Here is a 20925-nt window from a genome sequence, read left to right as displayed (position 1 = left end):
TTGCGCTACCAGCAACGATGGTTATGTTATGGAGACGGTAAGGTCGTTATCTTATCCTCAGACAAATAGGAAAATGTGGCTTCAAGTACTTTTGTTCCTAAACCACATAAAGAGGTCAGTGTGGATGAACAATCACGTGCATTAACTTAAGAGTAAGCTTCATCCCAGTAGAGCCTTTTTTAGAGCCCCAAATATGTCAGCGAGTACAAACGCCATTTTATTACAATCGCAGTAAAAAGGTAATGGGAATCTTATAGAGTCAAACCCATTATACTGTAATACAAGACGTTATATTTTATCACATTATTTGAAATTCAAATTTACACTAAGTCAGTGAGATTCTTCTAATGATGTGTGGCTCAAGAAACTCACGCACTATTAATGGTGAATTGGGAATCGGTGGAACTGTTACCATTTTTGGTAATAGTGGCTAATTCCAAGCCTTCTTCCAAGTCTTCCTCCACAACAAATTGATTACTAGAATTAGCCACAGGATAATATGGCATTTCTTCAGAAAATGTCTTGTTAGTTATGGCACCAACAATTTGATTGAATTTGAATAAAACTTTACCAGTGAAACGACTAGTTTTCTCCCGAAGTCTATTGCGGCCAGATTTCCCTAGCATTAACCAAAATATGAACATCATCATGAAAGAAAGTATGAAGATGCCGTACCATCTATGTGGTTCAATGTACCATTTCAGCTCGCTATCGTTACCCAATGCACCCTTTTCGTAATCATAGTACTTATACTTTGCCTGGGGGTCAGGTGTAACAAATGCTGGACGGTTAACAACATTTTGCTGTTCAGCACCATAACGGTAAACACTTGAAGAAGCTGAGTGATAAAATCCAGGTCTTCTAACAGGAGTAATATCACTAGACTTGTCATTCATCTCAGTGGTATGAGCAAGGGTATAATTGTTGAAAGCTTGCACGTATTCGTCGTTGGCATAAAGAATAGCCCGACCTAATGTCCATGAAAATTGGGATCCTCCAAGTGATTCAACTAATTGTAAGTTTTGAAACTTTTGCTTTTCATGGGAAGTAGCTTCGTCAATACCAAATCGAGGGAATCCTAATCCAACATGTAAAAAGTTAAGAATCCAAGAAGCCTTGAAACATAGCTCAGATAGTTCATCTTGGTCCAATTGAGATTTCTCTTTCTTTTTGTTATTCATTTCAAGAAGTTTACTCCATGATTGAGCACATAACTTTGAAGTCTTATCGTAGATGACTTTGTAATCATAAGTACTGGCTTCACCATCCTTCGGATCCGAAGATTCTTCATTTTCCTTCTCCTTTTCTTTGCCCTTATTTTTCTTCTTCTTCTTCCGCTTGCCTAGTTTTTCATCATAAGCTAACAAGCTGTTGATGGCATCCCAATAACCACTGACTCCAAAGAAATGATTAATGTCGAAATCAAAAGCTGGGATTAAATCATTCAACAAACAAGAACTAACTTCAGGTTCGTCAATTTGCTTACATCTATCAGTCCCACTGTAAGTAGAGTTGGAAAGAACAGGGAATATGTTGTTTAAACATTCTTTAAAGTCCGATTCACCTGTAAAATCAACCTTATAATCGTTAATCACTTCAGAGGAAACATAACCCCGAGGTAAGCAAGGATCAGGGACTGGAGCCCCTATAGTGTTGTAATACTTATCTTCAGGTCCAAGGTTATGTTCTTTACGATACTTATCAACCAAGAAAGATAAGTAACGATTGTGTGCTTGAAACATTCCGAATCCTAAAAAGGAATCAGAATATAAATCAAACTCTAAAGGATCTGGTGGGGAATAAGTGGCATTAGCATTCAAAAGTGTTGGAACATTGGACAATTTAATCTTGTAAAGATTATTTTGATGCTCTTCAATTTCTGTTGAATTAGGAGAGAAAACAACCTGAGTCGAAGCTCCTCCCATATCCAATAATCCATACGTTGTATGATTCTTTCCATGATTGTGCTGTTCTGGAGTATCAAAAGAACCAATTAGTGAATTGATCGAAAGCCAGCCGTATATCCCTTCAACATCCCCAGTAATGACGTTTATATGGGATGAACATTCTGGGACAAAAAAGTCTGAATTACTTTGGAGATACTCACAAATAGTGTCCAAGATAGTTTGTTGCTCAGTAGGGTTAAGCAACCGCATACCAGCTGTTGAATGAAGGAAAATAGGGGTTCTGTAATGCTGAGATTTAGGAACAATCGAGGCAGCCATTGTAAGTAACCCTTTTATATGATGATTACCAATTTTCCTTGGAGATGCATTGAACGATGAAATACCGGGTCTAATTTTTTTATGCCATTTCTTTCCATTCTTAACAACAGGTAGCCTGGCATTCAGTCCTTTCTTCGGTTTACTTTTGCTTGGTTTCTTCGTGGAAACCCCCTTCTTGCCATCCGAGTCAACTTGTTTGTGATCATTATTTGCGTCTAAATCACCATAATTGCTATGTTCCTCGGTATCAACCTGATCATCTTCGATATCTGTGTCATCTTCTGATTCTTCTTTATCATCAGTGTCTACTTTATTTCCTTTATCCTTCCCGTGTTGTTTATCCTCTTTAGACAGAACTTCAGTAGTTGTTTTACGTTCCCTTTCCGGCACATCCTTATCTTCGGCAGTTCTTTCTTCCAACTCCCTATGATCCAAGTGAAATCTTTTGACAAGTCGGATCAGCCCTCCGCCAAGCTTTCTGAAATCTATACCCTTCTCCAACCCAACTAAAGGATTCAACCAGTTATATACATAGACTCTTGATCCACTAGATCCAGCATCAATTATCACTATATAATCATAAGGAATACTGTCTTCATTGTATATAGGACCTTGTTTATAAGTCAGTCCCTTATCTTTATGTTTGGATCTTTTGTCCTGTTCCGTAGTGTTCATGTTAACAAGACAGAACTAAAGCTATGAGTCTGTGGACAAGATTTGCTCTCTAATTATAACCTTATGCTTTTATCACCACAAGAATACCCTAACACTAACTTTCACAAAGAAGAGGACGCGAATTACTCTATTTGGTGTCTGGGAACACTAATAAAATGCACTACTACAATCTTAGGACACACCTACACACACATTCTGAAGATGGATATAAGGGAGAAGTTGCCGACACGAAAGAACTAAATGCCAACCCTGGAATAACGTTCTTCCGAATATGAGTGCAAGATGGCTGCATTCTCTGGTGGCACCCTACCATATAAATCAGCAATTTATCACGTGACATCATAATGTGATACTGATGTGAAGTTTGCAATTAAATGAATGCATTTGTTATCAATTATTGGCAATTTAGTTCTAATGTCAGAAGAAACAGTTTTGTATTTAATTTCAGCAATTACGAGCTTAAACAAAAATAGAGAGGGGTATAAAAGTTAAGATAGAAATTTGACGGTGATAATGCATGCGAGTAGAGGGAAAACTTCTTTATTTGATCAAAGATTGGTGTAACGTCTTATTGTAAGTAGTGGTGATAGGGGCCTTTTCAGTAGCAGGAAAATTCACATTTTTTTACCTTAAAGTCTTTGGACAACCCTTAATTGGGGCGCCGCCATTGATAATTTTATTAATCCATTTCACAACAGCTGGAGCTTCCATAATATTCTCTTTAACATGCCCTGTAGAGTTGGAAACAGTGAACTCAAAAGGCTCTCCTCCTCTATCACACCAATCTTGTTACACAGCTTGAGCATCATCGAAAGGAAATAACGTCATTTTTATGACCGTGATATAATTACAAAGGAAAATCAGGAAGAGACTCTTCACAGTTTTGGAAAGTTAACTTTTTCAACACTTTAGTAACACCAGCATCATAAAGGACATCGTATCCTTCATTTTGGGTTCAATGTCTAAACCCCATCAACACTTTGGTAGCAACGTATCTAAGAAGTAGCGAAAGCAGAGAATGCTTATAAGCATTCTGGAAATCATCTATTTTCAGGGTTTTAAGATGTTGATAAACGGTCTGGTAAATTTCGGATATTCAGCTGCTAAACTGCTAAACCAGTAACCAAAACCCCAGCATAAAGTGTTCCGTCAAGATGCAACAAACTTGGTAAGTTAGTAACCCATCCTCCGAAGCAAGCACAACGTAAGATTAATTTTAGTTCGGGAGCGTAATTCGTGAGCGTAGGGGGGTTAGTGTGCAGCAGCCCACCCAGTAGGCACAGATCCTCCACTGCAACCCCACAAAACAGTATCTGGGTTTTCATTAAGACCGGTGAAGTTTCCTGACTTTATAGCAGCCCTTACACCATCTAAAGTATGTCTACCGGATTTGATCCCAGCTGCAAAGGCAGCGTTCATCCCTTCAGTCTGGAGTAACAAAGAAGTATCCCTTTGCAAGCATAGTGTTGACAACTAAGAGTTCGGGATTCATGTTAATTGTTGCTTTGCTACTACCTTCTCTAAAAGCGTACAGTGGAGCACAATCAATCGAAGCGGAGTCTTCGGCTGTTTGATAAGAAATTAACCTATCACTCTTTGCATTTGGAAGTTTCATCACTGTAGCAATGAAACATGTTGATCTTCCCATCTTCACTACTAATCTTGAGCATCCATGATTTTCAACTTCAGCTGGAAATACAAAGACATCAAGAACTTGGTCTCCCTCTAGTTGATAATATCACTAGTCTTTCACATTATTAGGACAATAATAGAATGGGTCTTGACTTGGTTTGGTAATGCTGCTTCGCCTGTTGACTGTGGCACAAGAAATAAAAGAACAAATATTAAATTCCTTGGTTTAATGTATGATAGACCTACATAGAGAAATTAAGAGATCTGGAAAAGAAGGTCAATATATCATCTAATATAGGGAAGAACCATCTAGGGTAGTGGTACCTGACATATGACATTTCGTTCTTCTGGTCTTCTTGAAGATGCAATCAATTCTACTTTTGGGCATCGTCATGGGTCCTCAGCTACTTTAACTTTTAGCATAAGCCCATGTTCATTACCTGGTGTTATAAGTTATCTTCCATACGTATGAAGTCGTTTCCAAAAGAAAGGTAGGTCTAGCCAAAGCCAGTGTTGCACTCCGGTATCTAAGCCGATCTTCCACGTGTTATTTGGCTTTACATTAAATCGATATAAGCTTATTCGAAGCTGAAACTTTGACATGTACTTGGACACCATCTCTGTAGGGCAGGTAGCAGCCCATATGGAGTAAAGCGTATTGGTGACATCTGCATGATCCGTATAGAATATTCTATTCATTTTGTGATACAAGTATTTGGGTGCAAAACTTCCATATTCGGTCCTTACCAGGCCGATATATTTACACTATTTAACTATTACTGCAAACAATAAAGAAACAATACAATTGAGACTATCCAACTTATGTACGTTCCTGAGTTGGTTCATTTCGCGTCAGGTCATCTACAAATCTTCAACACGCTAACCTGGATTGTGGTTGATAAGGGAGAACTTGCGGAAGTAAGTTTATGATACCCTTAGGAGACGATAGGGGCATTTATATGGCTATTTTTACATTATATAGAATAAATCTAACTAATGGACTTTATAATAAAATGTAGAAAACCTGTATCAAACGTGTTCGACTTATCAAATACAAACGCAACTTAGACTGCGATAACAGCAGTCCTACGCTTTCACAACCTAAATTTTACTCTCTGGAGTATAGTAAATTAGGATATTTTTATTTAATGACCTGTTTTAGCTCCGTATCTTAGACCTTACATGGAAGATGAGCAACCATTATGTGCTTTTCAAGAAGGCCAACAATCAGAAGTTACTATAGTGCCAAAATATACAATGATAAACAAGACCCGAAATTAACATTATTCCGGTAATTTCAAAGCTAGACTGCATCAAATATATGTTAAAATGGAGAATATATGAATTAATGGTTAGATTATTTGGAAATAGGGGGTCCCCTTGGCACGCACTTGAACTGCACCACTTTACTTTGATGATTGCGATCTCTTGACGAATACAGAGGATCTGATTCAAAGGCATCAAAGGGACTTATTCAAAATAACAAAGTGATTTGAATGCGCTTTGTGTACAAATAAGCCCATTAACTGTATAAAATTTAGTTAAATACTACCCGTTATTTTAAAATTATACGCTTCCTGACCCTTACGCAGCCTTCTAGAGATCATGGTGGATTTTCCACTAATATACACTTTATTTTCCATAAAAGAAAAACTAAACTAATAAATACTAATTATACGTATAACGACATACACAATGAGGTTAAACATTAAGATCTACTAACAAGATGACGAAAGAGCTATCCGTATTACCCTTAACCTTTGGTGGGTTGGAGTTTACCGATTACCAAGGTCGTGTCCTTACCACAAGCATGATGTGCCGATTCCCTTAATTATTGCTATAATAAGTGGAGTTGAGTTGAGTCTGGAATACTTTAAGTCTCTGGAGATCCATCCATCCGGAGTCGTTACTTATCCATCAATTGATAAATGCCAGTACAGGAAACCGACGACAAGGTCATTGTCACCTTCCCCAATGACGACACCACATCAGTCACTGTTCTCAAGTATGGGGCCACAGTGATTAGCTGGAAGGTTGCAGGTGAAGAGAAATTATGGGTGAGTGAAGGAGCCCATTTGGATGGGAGTAAGCCTGTTCGTGGAGGTATCCCACTAGTTTTCCCCATTTTTGGTAAACTGAAGGATGAAAGCCATGCCACGGGTGCCCTTCCTCAACACGGGTTTGCTCGGAACTCTACTTGGGAGTTTTTAGGTCAAGTTGGTGAGAAGCTTCCAAGTGTTCAATTTGGTTTAGGTCCTGAGAACATTGACCCTGAATTGTACAAGAAATGGGGAGGTGGAAAATATGACTTCACATTGATTTTCACTGTCACTTTGCATGATGATGCACTTAAGACAGATATTGAAGTTGAAAACACCGGTAATGAAGCCTTTGACTTCAACTGGCTTTTCCATACCTATTATAAGATTCCAGACATTACTGATGTGTTGGTGAACAATTTGACTGATGAGAAATGCTTTGATCAATTGCTTGCTGAAGAATACATTGAGAAGTCACCAGTCGTTCAATTCCATGAGGAGTTCGACAGAATATATAAGAGTGTTCGGAATGACAAGTACATCCAGATCATCGATAAGGGTAAGGTGTTGATGACCTTGGAACGGGTCAACTTACCTGATGCTGTTGTCTGGAATCCTTGGATTAAAAAGTCTGAAGGCATGGCTGATTTCTTACCTAAGCTGGGTTACCACAATATGCTTTGTATTGAGCCTGGCCATGTCTCTGACTTTGTAAACTTGAAGGCAGGTGATAAATGGTCTGGATCTCAAATCTGTGAAACCCATCATGACATTAAACAGCAATCAAACATTTATTAAGAATGATCGTATATAAGTATATAGATTGTCATACGAATAATATATGCAAAAAATAATCGATGGTATTAATGGAATCTTTTTTTGAATTGTTGGTATTTGTAAAGTGATCGTTGTGATAATGATGCTGATTTATCAGGAATGTTCGTGGGTATCTTATTATTATTATTATTATTATTAGAAGTAGTCAACGAATGCATTGACTTTGAGCTTGTAAATGAGCTTTGTGACAGGGGATATTGGTTTCCGTTTAAAGATTTTTGAGACGAAGAAATGGTAGGCTTGTTGTAGAATGAAAATGGCTGGGGCTTGGTGACACTTTTGTGGGAAGAAGATAACGAATGCAAAGACGTAGAACGAACAGGAGATGCAAGTTCTGGTGGTCTCTGATTCAAATTATGGTAATCACCAGTGGTGGGCTGTGGCTTGTTGAAGGTAGAGCTTGGCTTTTTTTGTAGATGAGGGATTGATGAAGTCTTTGATAAGCTGACGTTCAGTGGTTTTTTCTGTAAGTTCGAATTAGATGGCATTCTAGGAATAAGACTAGACTTTGAGGATTTATGGGATAAAGACGGCCCCTCTTTGAGATTGTTAAGCGATGGCTTTCGAGATGCATTAGGTTTTACTCCTGCCAATTCTAAAGATGAAGGTCTATTTTTTAATGAGGGTGGATGTGGTTTAAGAAACTTGTGATTGGTGGAATCAATGGCTTGAGGTGGCTTCTGAGGTCGAGCAAAGGAATCATGCTGCTGCTGCTGTTGATTATGAGATAGTTGGGGTGCGTCTTGAAGTAACAGGTTTAAATTGTATGATTTTTTGGATGGACTAATTCCCTTGGAGGGAGAACTCGATGCTAAAGTAGGAATGTTACTTTTAAAAGGAGACAGATTGGCTGAAAAGGAGAAAGGTGATTGGACAACAGAAGAATGGGCATTCTTGAATGGAGACGATGGAATATTGGACGACATGGTGCTTTTCAAAGGTGAAATACGGTTTGTACTATGAGTACTTTGAGTTTGAGTGGTTAGTTCAGGTAAAACTTCTTCTGGTCCATTCAATGTCCTTCTTCTTTTGCTTACACTTCCTATTGTGGTGGTTGATAACCGTTTATTAGCCATGTCCTGATCTTCATCATCATCAATGTCGAAGTTGTAACTCTCTTGAGTACTTCGGTAGAAACTAGGATTAGCAGGATCATCAGGCTTTATATCTAAACTTTTATTACTGATAATTCTAGGGAGGGAATAATGATTGGAAATCGACTCCATTCTATTGAATCTAGATTTATGGACCAAACTGAACCGTTTCCTTCGTTTTTCCTTTTCTTCTTGGGATGCTGTAATACTTGAAGTCCCTGCCATTCCTGTGACAGAAGATTTCGAGTTTATCAATTGGGAAATTTCAGAAGACCTCATGGTAAGTTCATCAAGAACTGCATTGGTGATCTTTTGAGAATACCCTTTATCTATCATGGCGGATTTGATATCAGATTGTTCGGAATGAAGCTTTGAGGAAATGTCGTTCTTTGGATATGCATTTTCCTTATCGTTGATGGATTTCGCATCAAACATATCTTGAAGATTAGGGTAAAGACCTGAAGGTGATTTTGAGTATTGTGACGTGAACTTAAGACTGGATAAAGGTGAATGTATGGTTAAGTTCTGGATCTTCTTAATGGGTGTATTCAACAGATTGTCGACAGAAGTCGATGCTGCTGGTGAAGAGTATTCAATCTCCATAGTGGGCTGTGGTGACCGGACAAAAACTCAATGAAAGTGTAATGATGATATTATGGCTATAAAAATTCTCGTCGTCTGATGCAGCTTTTCAGACATTGAACGCCGTTAAGAAGTATCAAATATGAGGGTCCCTTTAACGTGAAGCAGGAGTCATCTGTCCTTTATTTTTGTCTGTGAAGGTGATCGTTATGGTGTTTTCGTCTGTTCCCAATTAGGAAACTGCGATTCCATCAACTTGCGACATGGTTGCGAAAATGTCGCTAATGTAACAATGTAGTGTCGCATGATTAGGTAATGAACCATCTTTTGACTCTGGGTATAGCGAATCATCATAACCTTACGGTGTTCACGAATCTACGAAATGACTATCATTACGCATTGCATAAATCTTTGCTAAAATTTAGTACACTTGTTGAAGCTGCTTTCTTCCAGTTTGTGTCTTTTTTAATAAACTGTGGTATGGTGCGATCTCATAACTTCGACAAGTAGGATGCGGACGTTAGAACAGTCGATCACTTCGACACAACAACTAGACAATAGCCCAGGGTGCTTTCAAAGTATTATTAACCCAGAATTCCATTTCTACCTCATTATTATTTTAGAGTGGTAATCAGAATCGCAAGTACTGCTAGTGATCCGAGACTGAGAGTTTCCATCGCCCAATACAAATGCCGATCTAGTTGGGTATCCCCAGCAATGGTAAGTAAAATTGTAGTAGAATAGGTATGTTGAAAATTGTTAAAATTTAAATAGAACGAAGCAATGTCGTAACATTCATGACAAGTTGAGGGGTGAATTAGGTAAAGTCTCGCTCTATCCTATGATCTTTAATGGTTTATGATTGACTCTGTAATAGGCAATCGTCTCCGAGACCTAAGACCGAGACCGAGTCCTACACTGATGTTTTTGAGGTCAGCACGTAATCTGTGGGGCATTTGAGCTAACTGAAAAGCCACAGGTGTTTGCATTTTTTGAGTCCACACGATAAGTTAATTGATCCCTTCCCCCAGATTCAACTACAACGGAGCGAACCGGAGCAAAGATGCGACTCCCCAAACTTCGGTCCGGAGGGATGGAGGACTCAGATGCCACTCAGACGGATTTTTCACTTTGTCTGGAATCATAAGGGGGGCTCTCACAACGTACATACAGACGGACATACAGACATACACATATACATACATAGTTGAGCTGTAGAGGCAGAATGTGTTTGGAGCCTGGCTTCAAAAACTGTAGAAAAGTCTGGTTGTTTCAATTATTAGATAGGATTGGTACTCCGCTTTCTAAGATACAGACATTATTTCACCATCAATAGTCGAAACAGACTGTGAAAGATGAGGGGTATCGAATTTTTGTCGTCCAACTTTAGTTTTCAAAACGATATATCGGTTCTTTAGAGGACTGCGATGAGGATTTTCCAGACAAAAAGATTACGCGGTACAGCACTCCGATAAAGCGCCTTGAATTACAAAGAGCGGGGATCAAGGAGCCATGCTTGTATTATTACGGCTAACATATTAGATATAGCATATTTATTGACATTGATAAGAGGGGCCTCAAAGGTCAATACAGAAATCCCGGGGGGGGATGTAATTGAATCCATGTAGTTTACAGTTTTAATAGTGACGATAAAAGCATATGGTGATTTTCGGTACGGTACTGGCGGTATCGTATGTCCTCGAAATAGTGGGGGTCGCTCACTTTGGATGAATAAGCGTGGCTAGAACATCATCAGATAAAAGGTGGGGGAGCGTTATGGGAATTCAACTCCGAACCGTCAAACACAATTCCGCCAAAGAAGACTTTCCTAACGTTCACGTGACTAGGAAATGCAGCCGCTGTTAAGGAGAAGTGGAGGTGACTTGAAAGTCCGAAGCTACATCGCACCAAAATAGCAATGAAGCACGATTGACGCAACGGGTGGACTCGGAACCCGCGGGTACTGTTTATTTTTGAGACAGTATACACCCACACAATCGTAGGTGACCCGAGGTTTTCCATATGAGATTGTTTTGTGTCTCATGGAATCCCTCCATCCATGAATCCAGACAATTGACACTATGACTCGTTAGTCATCCCGGTCGATTTTTCAATTGTTTGTGTCATTCGAGTCCCCTCCCTTGAATGGCGGAATCTCATATGCCTTAAACCTACTAGACAATCCGTCGCCTTCATCCGACACTAAAGTGCTCCGGTCTAAAAAGTATGGGAGGGGAGTAGTACAAGTTGTAGTATGGAAATAATGAACAGAAGCTTATTACCGCACTACTCGAGGTTATAGTAGTATAAATCAATGTCATGTTACGACATGGAATGGAATGGTTCCAAGAGAGTGGCTAATCCTCAGCTGACTTCAACTCTGGTAGTAAGCCACTTCCACGGTAGCGCATGAGATCGTGTGTAAATGTCTGTGTCTGGAAGTATCATAGTATGAATTGCCTCGGACTTTCGCGCATCCCATACAAAAATAAAGTAAAAAAAATAACCCAATAATAAACCCCATTAACAATAGAAACGGACGGTACCTAATAATGACTCCTCTTGAACCATACTTGAAATGACTACATAAATTTATACATATTCATATATATATAAAGCATGAGCCCCTCCATTTTGAGGACGGATTATATCGCTCCCTTTTATAGTTTCTAATATTTTGTTGTTCTGGCGTTCTTTCTGTCTGTCTGTCTGCCTCCCTTAATACTATCTGCAATACTATCTCTCACTCAGTTCAGACCAGGCTGCAACATAATCAATACATATATATATATATACATATATTTCGATATTTTTTTAACCTGACAGTCAGCACATATAATTTATATTTATTCTTCTACTATGTGTGCTAATGACTTGGTATACTACTGCCTAAACCACCCGGCTTCTCAACTTCACACTAGTCCCTTCCATGCGACGACACCACCCAGTCAAAAGGAAAAAGTTCCCGCATCGTCGGCGATAGTGTTACCTCCAATCCATTTTTTACCTACTATTCACAAATCGGGTTCTTCCCTCTTACCTCCACTACACATTGCCAGTCCCATTAGTCCTCCATCTTCATATGCTAAGTTGACTGAATATAACTTGACATCCATGGGAAAGAACCCAGATGCCGTCTCACTTCCATCATTAACCAGTTCTGCTTCAATTGCATCATCATCAGGTTCCATTTCTCCTATTGGATCACCTCACGTTAAAACGATTAATATCTTGAACCAAGCCGCCAATATCGTGGCTTCCAAAGAATCAAAGTCCTTTAGCATCAAGAACTCTCCTAAAAGACGTCAAAGACTCGGACCCTCTTGCGACTCATGTCGTGTACGGAAAGTCAAGTGTAATGCAGACATTGTCATTGTGTTGAAGGATATGGCAGGTACTGCTGAAACCTCGGCTCTTTACAATGACGTTGATTTCACTCCTCTTTTGAAGCAGGAAGTAACTTCAATCCCATTAGACACAGAGTATCTGTTGCTTGCTTCCCACAACAAGTTAATCAAGTTCAAACCTTGCACAAACTGTACAGCCAGAACTATTGATTGTTGTTTCTCCAAAGGGTTTACTAAGGAAGACATGTTGCACAAAAAACCCTCCGAAACTGTCTCTAGTTTTAGACCACCTGCTTCGGACTTTACATCTGCAAAGAGTTCTTCGCTTTTGGTAAGTAAGAAACGGAAAATTAGTGCTGTTGATTCCGACACGGACACCACCTTGAAACAAAGTCCTAGTGCCTCAATGACTACATATTCTTCACCTGTTGCATCTGAAAGCCAGGAAGACAATACTACTGCACCACGAAGTTCTGCTACAACGATGTCACCATTGCCCATCCCTGTTCTTATCCCCATCCCTGCCCTCGACGGGTCCCGGAGATCTAGTTGCGCGGGATGTCGCAAGCGTAAGGTAAAGTGCGTCTACAACGAGGAAACCAACATGTGCCATGGGTGCTTTAAAAAGGGCCACGAGTGTTTGTTCACATGAGGCCATGGGTTAGGTTTGTTTAGGTTTTATTGATTTAATTATTTGGTTTGGGTTTATTTGGATTATTGCTATAGAAATTTTAATATATTCTTTTTGTCTAGTGTCTGTCGTAGTAAGCGTAGTTTAAGTGGCTGTATTTTTGCGACTCTCGGAGGTTGTACCTCCAACATAGGCGGGCACGCAGTCAGACATAAGTGGAGAAAAAAAAAGTATAGCGTAGTCAGCCCCCCGTTTCCGTAAACGTCCCAAAGGATTTCTAGTTTTTTCTTTTTTTCCACCACTTGCCGCTCCAACGGACCCAGTTGCCAAAATATTGACTGAATTCTGGTACATGGATATCCCAGCACAATCTTCACGTTACCTCCAGACCCTCTCCCATGCCAAATCGGTAGAGCTTAAGCGAGCAGTCAACAGTATTATTATGTAAGCAACTGAATGCTGAAGCTGAGATGGAAGCGGAAAATTAGGAAATTCTAGTTGTAGAGTCTTCATTCCGATGCAGGACGATAAGTTCGGCTTTAACATCAAGTCTCGGTATCAGGCTACTCCGAATGAAATGCGTTGCGTTATCCTGCCCCAGTATGGCATGATGTGCAAAGCCGGGAAAGATCGAATAATCATCTCATCAGCAAACATGATGGAGAGTATGCAACTTGGAGAATGAAAATCGAGTTACTTATTATTGAGGATATGCCAAGTTACTCTAAGCTCCTGAGAATATTATTGCATCCGCTAAAACTACTCAAAACAAATCAGTCATACGTTTCATGTAGCTGCATTCGGAGTGGTGAATTGCTGCCACTCTTCGGATAAACCAGACGTCGCTAAATGCATTCTTTAATCATTATTTCACCTAATTGCGAACCATACAAGTGCACGGTAAATAAGGAAGGGCTGCTTGACCACTCACAAATGCTTTGGCCCTTTGATGCACCCCATACATTATTCAATCAACGTACAATGTATTCTTTTGAACGTAGGCATGGCCAAATAAGACTATTCGGAGTTAAACGTATGTTCCGCAATCGAGCGAACTTTTTCCATAGTGCATCAAAAGCCGTACGTCCTATCGCCGAGGTGAGAAGTATGTCCGGGTGACGGCTTTTGCCAACTCCTCACTCACGCGATTACGATGGCCCAAGTTTTACGAGTTTCTCTGTTTTTAACTCCGCAAGCGAATCTTCAAAAGGGTTCCATGATTCCTACTTTAGCATCTCATGTAAACTACAGTAGATAATTAATATATAATGATGTGATACCCCCTTACTTATCTATGTGCTTTAAAAACACTTGTGCTATCCGTTCAAAGACAGTCGACAAACACTGGGGCTCCAATAGGAAGTCGTAGCGTAACATGCTCACACCCTGTACGTTGCTAAGACTCTTGAACATATTCTCAAACAACTCTTTATGTTTCAAGTTCTTTGTATTCAAGTTGTCCTTAATAGAAAGCTTGAGCATCAAGGGATCTTGCTTGTCTTTTATATTGATGAACTTGTTGACTCGGAAATCCAAATGGATGACTATCTTGTCCTTCAAGATCTTCTTCCCCCCAGCGGAATATCGTATGAAAAATAGCAATTGCATTTGCTTCAAGTTGTTTATGCGTAAATCAAAACTCAACTTGCTGAGCCCATTGCTCAACTTGATCTGATCTCGATGTTTATCGATAGCCTGTCGAATAACCATGGTCAGCTTAAACACCAGTAAAAACCTGGAAAGAAACATAAGCACACCACGAATATCCACCGGACTTCCAAACATTCGGTTCCTTCCTTGTAAATACTCGTTTACATAGGAGATCACAAGTGTAAAGTACTTCATCAACTCATCATCTACCACATTCACCTTACATTCACTCTCTCCATCAATTGCAAGGGTTATCAGCCGATTCCTGTTAGAGGGCAATTGGATTTTGATCACGTATTCCTCATCCAACTTGACCGAGATCTCGTTGATGGAATTGTTAACAATGGGGATGGCATACTTGTTTACCTGGCCCAAGATCTTGATCAACTCATTCAATTTGTTCAAGTTGTTAAAGATTTTATCCAAGAGACCACTGGACGATGTGCCATTGAGCGAAACACTAGGGCTAGAACTATCAGCACCACTACTATTAGTTGATGCCAATGAACCTATTTCAGATTGTCCACTCAATGTTTGCGATAAGTTAATGGAATCACAGATCTCAAAGTACTTATCTTGCTCATCGATGGTCAAGCTCAATTGCTTAAGTTCATCTGGACTGTTTTTGAACAGCAAGTTTCTCAAGTTACCAAATAACTTCAACTTCATCACCGTAAAATTGTTTTGAGACACCAAGGTGACTTTTAGGAAAAGAGACGAACCACTATTCTCCACTCGTAACAACTTATTATTGTTGTATATGATGATGTTACTTTCGTTTGTGATGACATCTCCATCGTCATCGATATTCTTCTTATCAGATGCTTGTGCTGATGGAGCATTGATGCCGTATTTCCTTAGCACCGAGTCCACTTTATTAGTCTTGACAAACTCAATTTTCTTAGCATGCAACTCCTCAAGAATCATATGGTCGATAATCATGTTGGAACATATGGTAGACAAACTGTTGAACAACCCGAATCCCATACTAGCAGGACTAAGAACCTTTTTTACTTCTTTAGAGCTGCCTTCTGCTAAATAAGCTTCTTCATCAAACATTAACACTTGTACCCATTGTATTTTCCATTCTCCCTTAATAGATTTGATCCTCGATACCCACCAATACGTTCTGCAGCTTACTCCATCAATGAGTTTGACCAAAAACCAACTGGAGGGCCAGTTCTTCCGACGGTAAAACTGCAACAGGGATAAAGAAGATAATCCACGAGTAGATGAAGGTTTTTCCGAGGGTAGATGCAATAATTCACTGTGGTTTGAACCACTTAAGAAGTTGTATAACTTGTTAGTTTCGTATTCGTTCAACTTTATTAATTGGTTTGGAATCCATTGCGTAGTGGACAACTTGGTGTTGATTTCCTTGTTCGATGTGGCCAACCGTAATTGTATCAATTGGTTAACTATATGTTCACACATCTCATGCTCTGTAATCAGGAATCCTGTTCTTTTATGTGTTTGCTGTGGGAGGGGCGAGTTGATTTTAACGATAAATTCATTCTGTAACGGCGTAGGTTCAATGAAATAGAATGCTCCCGTGAGCGAGTTCAATGCAAAAGTTGTCTTCTTTGAAGGTGAAAGTTTTAAGCAAACTTGGTGGGACAGAATAAATGTACAAAATTCTTCAGATGGTAATCCGTGACCACTTATTATATCGTTGTACATTGAAGTAATCTTCCCCATTAATTGTTCTGCATGCTTGTTCAATATCATGGTGACTATCAAGTCCACATTGATCTCATAATAGTCATCGTCATTCATAGAGTCACCTTCATTTGGATCCGTGGTCGAAGCTGCCGAAGAAGAAGAATCTGAATAACAAGAGGAAGCCGTAGGTACAGTAGGCTGGAGCTTAACTAACTTCATGAGCTGATGATCGTGTTGATATTTTTCATCCTTGAACCATCTGAAGGTAACTTTATTATTCTTGTCCACACCTAATTCCACCAAAGACTTCCAGTTTCTGGAGTTGTAATTCTGACACCAATAATTGATTGTAATTATCGATTGTCCATGTTGAAACTTATATTGAAGCGAGTCCTTCCATTTCATAGACCCTACTAACATCTCCTTCACTTGTCGAGATAATAAATAAACCTTGAACGAGACAGCATACTTGTGCAACAATTCATGAAGTCCTGTTAATCCCAGAGATAAAAGAGTGGAGTTTGCCAAGGTCTCCAAGTGTTTATTGGAGGGCATTCTGGAAACAGTACCTCGACTATCATCTAAGCAACCTGTTGCTGGGTTTATACCGAAAAGGAACTGGAAATCTATAAAGTAAAACGGTGATGAATGGTTGTCTTTGATGTCGTCTTCAATGATTAAACTATTAGCCACAGTAACACTGACTTGATATTGTTGCGGGACAGTAAAGTATATTCTTCCGTCCTTAATCTCGAAATTTCGTAAGTATACTTTGGGGATATCGCTTATGAATGCCATTCTGGTGGTCAAGATCAAGTTCAAATCTTCCAACACTTCCAACGTCTTTTCCGGACTAATGGAAGAAAGTTTTAGAAAATTATAACTGGGTAATTGTGGTCTCCCCTTGATCAAAACTTCTAAACTGGTAACCAAATCAGAATTGGGTAGTTTGGCTCCCAGATATTGATTTAATTCATTCAAGCCCATAGACAAGGACTCGAAATAAAACTCTTGCTGACGAAACCAGTTAAGCAAATCGATCAACTTACCAATATCTTTGGCATTAACAGCCCATTTCACTAGCGTATAGATCTTAACAAAGTCTTCTCGAAGACCTACGATCAAATGTAAAAACTCCCTCTTTCGATTGATGTCTTCGCCATTCTCTGACGTTTCAGCCAAGCGTTCAATCATCGACGTAAGTTGCTTGTATGCTTCTTGAGAGCTGAACTTGAGCACATTGGATAGGGGAATGATATTATTGGATATATGGGGTATCTCCGGTGGAAGAATGTCTACTGGCTGTCGTTTTCTAAACCAACTCTTCTGTTCAGACATAGACACGGACACTGCCGCCTTATCCATAGAAGCACTGGCAGTACCGTTCTGATCGTGACCTCCGTTCATCTGAGTAACACTGTCGTGCCCTTCGGTGTCTACTTCTGCTTCAGTGCCTGGCTGGTGATTCTTGGGTGGGGTTAAACCAGACATCCCTCCACTGCCACCATTCTTGGATAACTCACCCTTTACAACTCCCGACTGCACTTCGTTCATGTTTCCATGAATAACTAAACCTGTATGATAGATGACGCCTTGGGGCTCGTGAGTAGTTAAAGCACAGTACGTAGCAAAGTCTGTTTCGGTGTATCCATTTTAACGTTAGACATTAATCTTTTCAGGTCGTGCGCGGTTCATATTTTGACTAGTTGAGATTATATAATTAGTTAAGTATACAATGGTCATGATTACATAAAGGTGACCAACAACGATTGGGGATAATAGAAACAACATTTATATATAAGGAAAGTGGGCCAATAGCTGCTGTTAACACCGTAAATAATTACCCAATGGTTTAATCATACATTGATGGAGGAACAGAAGCAGTAAACCAAGCAAAGTCTGGATCCTCTATTAACTCATTTAATCTTGGTCTCTTTTCCTTTCTAACCAATAATCGTTTCACCACCAATTGTAAGTCCACGACTATCGATTTCACTTGTTCGTCTACTGAATCGTCCACCAACAATTCTTCTGTTTTGAACCAACCCCAGTCTATCATGGCGATTCTATGGGCCGCTTTATTCTTAGTTCTTCTTCTCTTCAACACCGAGGGTGAAACGGTGCTGGGAGCCGAACTGGACACTGGAGGGGCATCAAATGGTAGTCTATTCTCTAAGAGTGCATATATTAACACTCCAAGAGACCATGAATCAGTTAGCTTCCCGTCGTATTTGAGTCCCATAAGTAACTCCGGAGAAACATAGTCTTGAGATCCGCATCGCGTGGAGAGCTGGTCATTGTCACCTTGTAAGCGTTTCGATAGCCCAAAGTCCGTGAGTGCTATGATTGGCTGGGTGCATTCCGGATGGTTGAGGAGATGAGCAAAGTTGAACAATTGGCTGGCCTCGTAATTAAGAAGAATATTCTCTAGTTTCAAATCCCGATGAACAATTTTAGAACTATGCAAATATGCCACGGCAAAAATTAGTTCACTTACAGCTCGTTTCACCACAAGCCAATATGCCAAATTGTTGAACGCGTAGTTATCTTTGGCAAACTCAAAGAGGTTACCTCCCCGACAGTAATTAAGAAATATGAACTGCTGGGAGTTTTGTCGTAAATTCTGCATGTCTGTGTTCATTTTGTCTTGACTATCTGATTCCGTGTCACTGTCTTCGTAGTTAGGATCCAAGATCTCCAGTGAACTTATAGACAAATTTATATTGTAGTCCAATAAGGTGATGATGCTCGGGTGTCGGACCTGGTTCAAAATATTCAATTCTCTCTTAATAAACGATCGGAAGTTGGAGATCTCCGCCTTGTTGTTTGCGGGGATGGAGATGATCTTCACCACCACCATGTCATCGGAGTCTTTCGGGTTTACGGCTAACACCACGTTAGAGAAGTTTCCAGACCCCAACACTTCAATGAACTGGTAAAACGTGTGCAAACGAGGAGCTTGGTAGATGCCCTCCGTTATGCTTGGAGGAACACTCAGTACAACTGGATAAGACGTCGAGGCGGACGTCGACGCTGATGCCGAAGTGGCTCCAGACAGCACCGAAGCCGGAGACGAGGACAAAAAGCTGGCATTACCCGGATTGGAAGCCACTCTGGTCGAATGGCGTTCATTTATGTTGTCAAGAAGACTATTCTTGCGTACCACGGGTGTCGGCCTGTACTCTGAGAACACCCGTGACGGTCTAGAAGATGTGGAGGTCATGTGGAGGTCTGAGGGCACTGCTCCTCCATTGCTGGTATTGCTGTTACCATGAGGATGTTTGGGGATCGTGATGGTCTGTGACTGCATTGGTGGAGATAACGAGTTGTTCCGCTGCCGTGTCACCAATGACATCTCCGGTGGAGGGAATAGACAGAAGGAACCATTGTTGATGATGGGTGTAGGTAATTGGGTGATCTTATCAAAGTTGATGGACGATGACGAGTTGGACCGCTCGAGACTCACTGCGTCTTGTAGCACTGTCGATCGTACAGAGTTGGCCGAACTCGTAGCGGTGTCTTTGTCTTTAGTGTTGGCTCTCTCGACGTCTATGGTCAAGGAAGGCGAGCCTTCATGCTTCGGAGGACGCTGATTGGGCGAGATGAAGAGCTTGTCGTGTATGAAGGGCTGCAGCAGCAGCTGGTCCACGCTTGGAAGCATGTATCCCGGTTTCGAGAACGGCACCGGCACCGTTCCTGATGATAATTGTGATGTTGACGATGGTGGCTCATTTAATCTGGGGAAGTTTGTATTGGTGGGGGACGCATCTTCGACCACTGATGTCGGATAACTTTGTATGGGGTGATCGTGGGGTATGACTGCTGGATTGGGGGGGACCTGAGTGGTGGAGTGGGATGGTGATATCCTTAGTCTTACAGTCATTGATAACGGTCTCTAAGGGTTACCAGACAATATAACCTCAGACAATAAATAGTGACTATTACAATCGGGTGAACCGAGGCTATATCGATAACAACTCGAGTGGCAGTAATAATAAAACAAGAACAGACACAGAGGCAGATGAAGAGAGAAGAAGAATAAGAAGTAGTCGAAAGATAACCACGACAAATTATGGGGGTTTGAAAATTGGTGATGTCTCTCTTCTGCACGTTTCTTTGTCGGGGATTTGTGTGGTGAACCACAAAACAGCTTTCGGACACTGTCAAGATCCTTGGGCGATGAGAATGGTGTACCTATACTTATTGCTTGGCTGAGAGGGAAAAAAAATGTCGTTCCTCGCCCATTACTGTTTGTGGCATTGGAGATAAGAATCGGTGATAATGTTGACACAACAGACTTTGATAAGGGTGGGAGGCCGAAACGTCGTTTGGGTGCCCGCCCCCCCCTTAGACACCTCGATCTCTGGGTTGGCAGATCTTACGACAGTAGATAAGTACGATCTGGTGCTATACTATATAGTATCCCTATTGGTTGGCGACACTTTAATTTACTGTCACCAAAGCGTTTTTGTGTCACTTACGCCGTTTGCTGGCAAATCGAGGGATGTACGGCGTCATGACTCAACAAAAAGCCAGTAGTAATTGAATTGT

General features: G+C 40.4%; 6 protein-coding genes across 6 annotated transcripts; 2 read left to right on the top strand and 4 right to left on the bottom strand.

The window, feature by feature from the left end:
- Positions 1-368: 368 nt before the first annotated feature.
- Positions 369-2900, bottom strand: KQ657_000816 (uncharacterized protein; the record flags this gene model as incomplete). The annotated part of the gene is made up of 1 exon (XM_043191639.1): positions 369-2900. One exon carries the CDS (start codon positions 2898-2900, stop codon positions 369-371), a length of 2532 nt encoding a protein of 843 aa, XP_043048946.1.
- Positions 2901-6460: 3560 nt separating this feature from the next.
- Positions 6461-7369, top strand: KQ657_000815 (glucose-6-phosphate 1-epimerase; the record flags this gene model as incomplete). Its single annotated transcript, XM_043191638.1, has 1 exon — positions 6461-7369. One exon carries the CDS (start codon positions 6461-6463, stop codon positions 7367-7369), a length of 909 nt encoding a protein of 302 aa, XP_043048945.1.
- Positions 7370-7434: 65 nt separating this feature from the next.
- KQ657_000814 (uncharacterized protein) lies at positions 7435-9105 on the bottom strand (the record flags this gene model as incomplete). The annotated part of the gene is made up of 1 exon (XM_043191637.1): positions 7435-9105. The coding sequence occupies one exon, from the start codon at positions 9103-9105 to the stop codon at positions 7435-7437; it is 1671 nt and encodes a 556-aa protein (XP_043048944.1).
- Positions 9106-10860: 1755 nt separating this feature from the next.
- On the top strand, positions 10861-13083 carry SUT1 (Sut1p; the record flags this gene model as incomplete). The annotated part of the gene is made up of 3 exons (XM_043191636.1): positions 10861-10923; positions 11067-11083; positions 12006-13083. 3 exons carry the CDS (start codon positions 10861-10863, stop codon positions 13081-13083), a joined length of 1158 nt encoding a protein of 385 aa, XP_043048943.1.
- Positions 13084-14346: 1263 nt separating this feature from the next.
- MED14 (Med14p) lies at positions 14347-17928 on the bottom strand (the record flags this gene model as incomplete). The annotated part of the gene is made up of 1 exon (XM_043191635.1): positions 14347-17928. One exon carries the CDS (start codon positions 17926-17928, stop codon positions 14347-14349), a length of 3582 nt encoding a protein of 1193 aa, XP_043048942.1.
- A 298-nt stretch (positions 17929-18226) lies between these two features.
- On the bottom strand, positions 18227-20257 carry KQ657_000811 (serine/threonine protein kinase; the record flags this gene model as incomplete). Its single annotated transcript, XM_043191634.1, has 2 exons — positions 18227-19963; positions 20252-20257. 2 exons carry the CDS (start codon positions 20255-20257, stop codon positions 18227-18229), a joined length of 1743 nt encoding a protein of 580 aa, XP_043048941.1.
- Between the last annotated feature and the right edge of the window lie 668 nt (positions 20258-20925).

This window comes from Scheffersomyces spartinae (assembly GCF_019049425.1).
Source record: "Scheffersomyces spartinae strain ARV_011 chromosome Unknown scaffold_12, whole genome shotgun sequence".
In the NCBI taxonomy this organism is placed as follows: domain Eukaryota; kingdom Fungi; phylum Ascomycota; class Pichiomycetes; order Serinales; family Debaryomycetaceae; genus Lizanozyma; species Lizanozyma spartinae.
The sequence above is the reverse complement of the archived record's forward strand: the minus strand, read 5'-3'. Positions and strand labels throughout refer to the sequence as shown.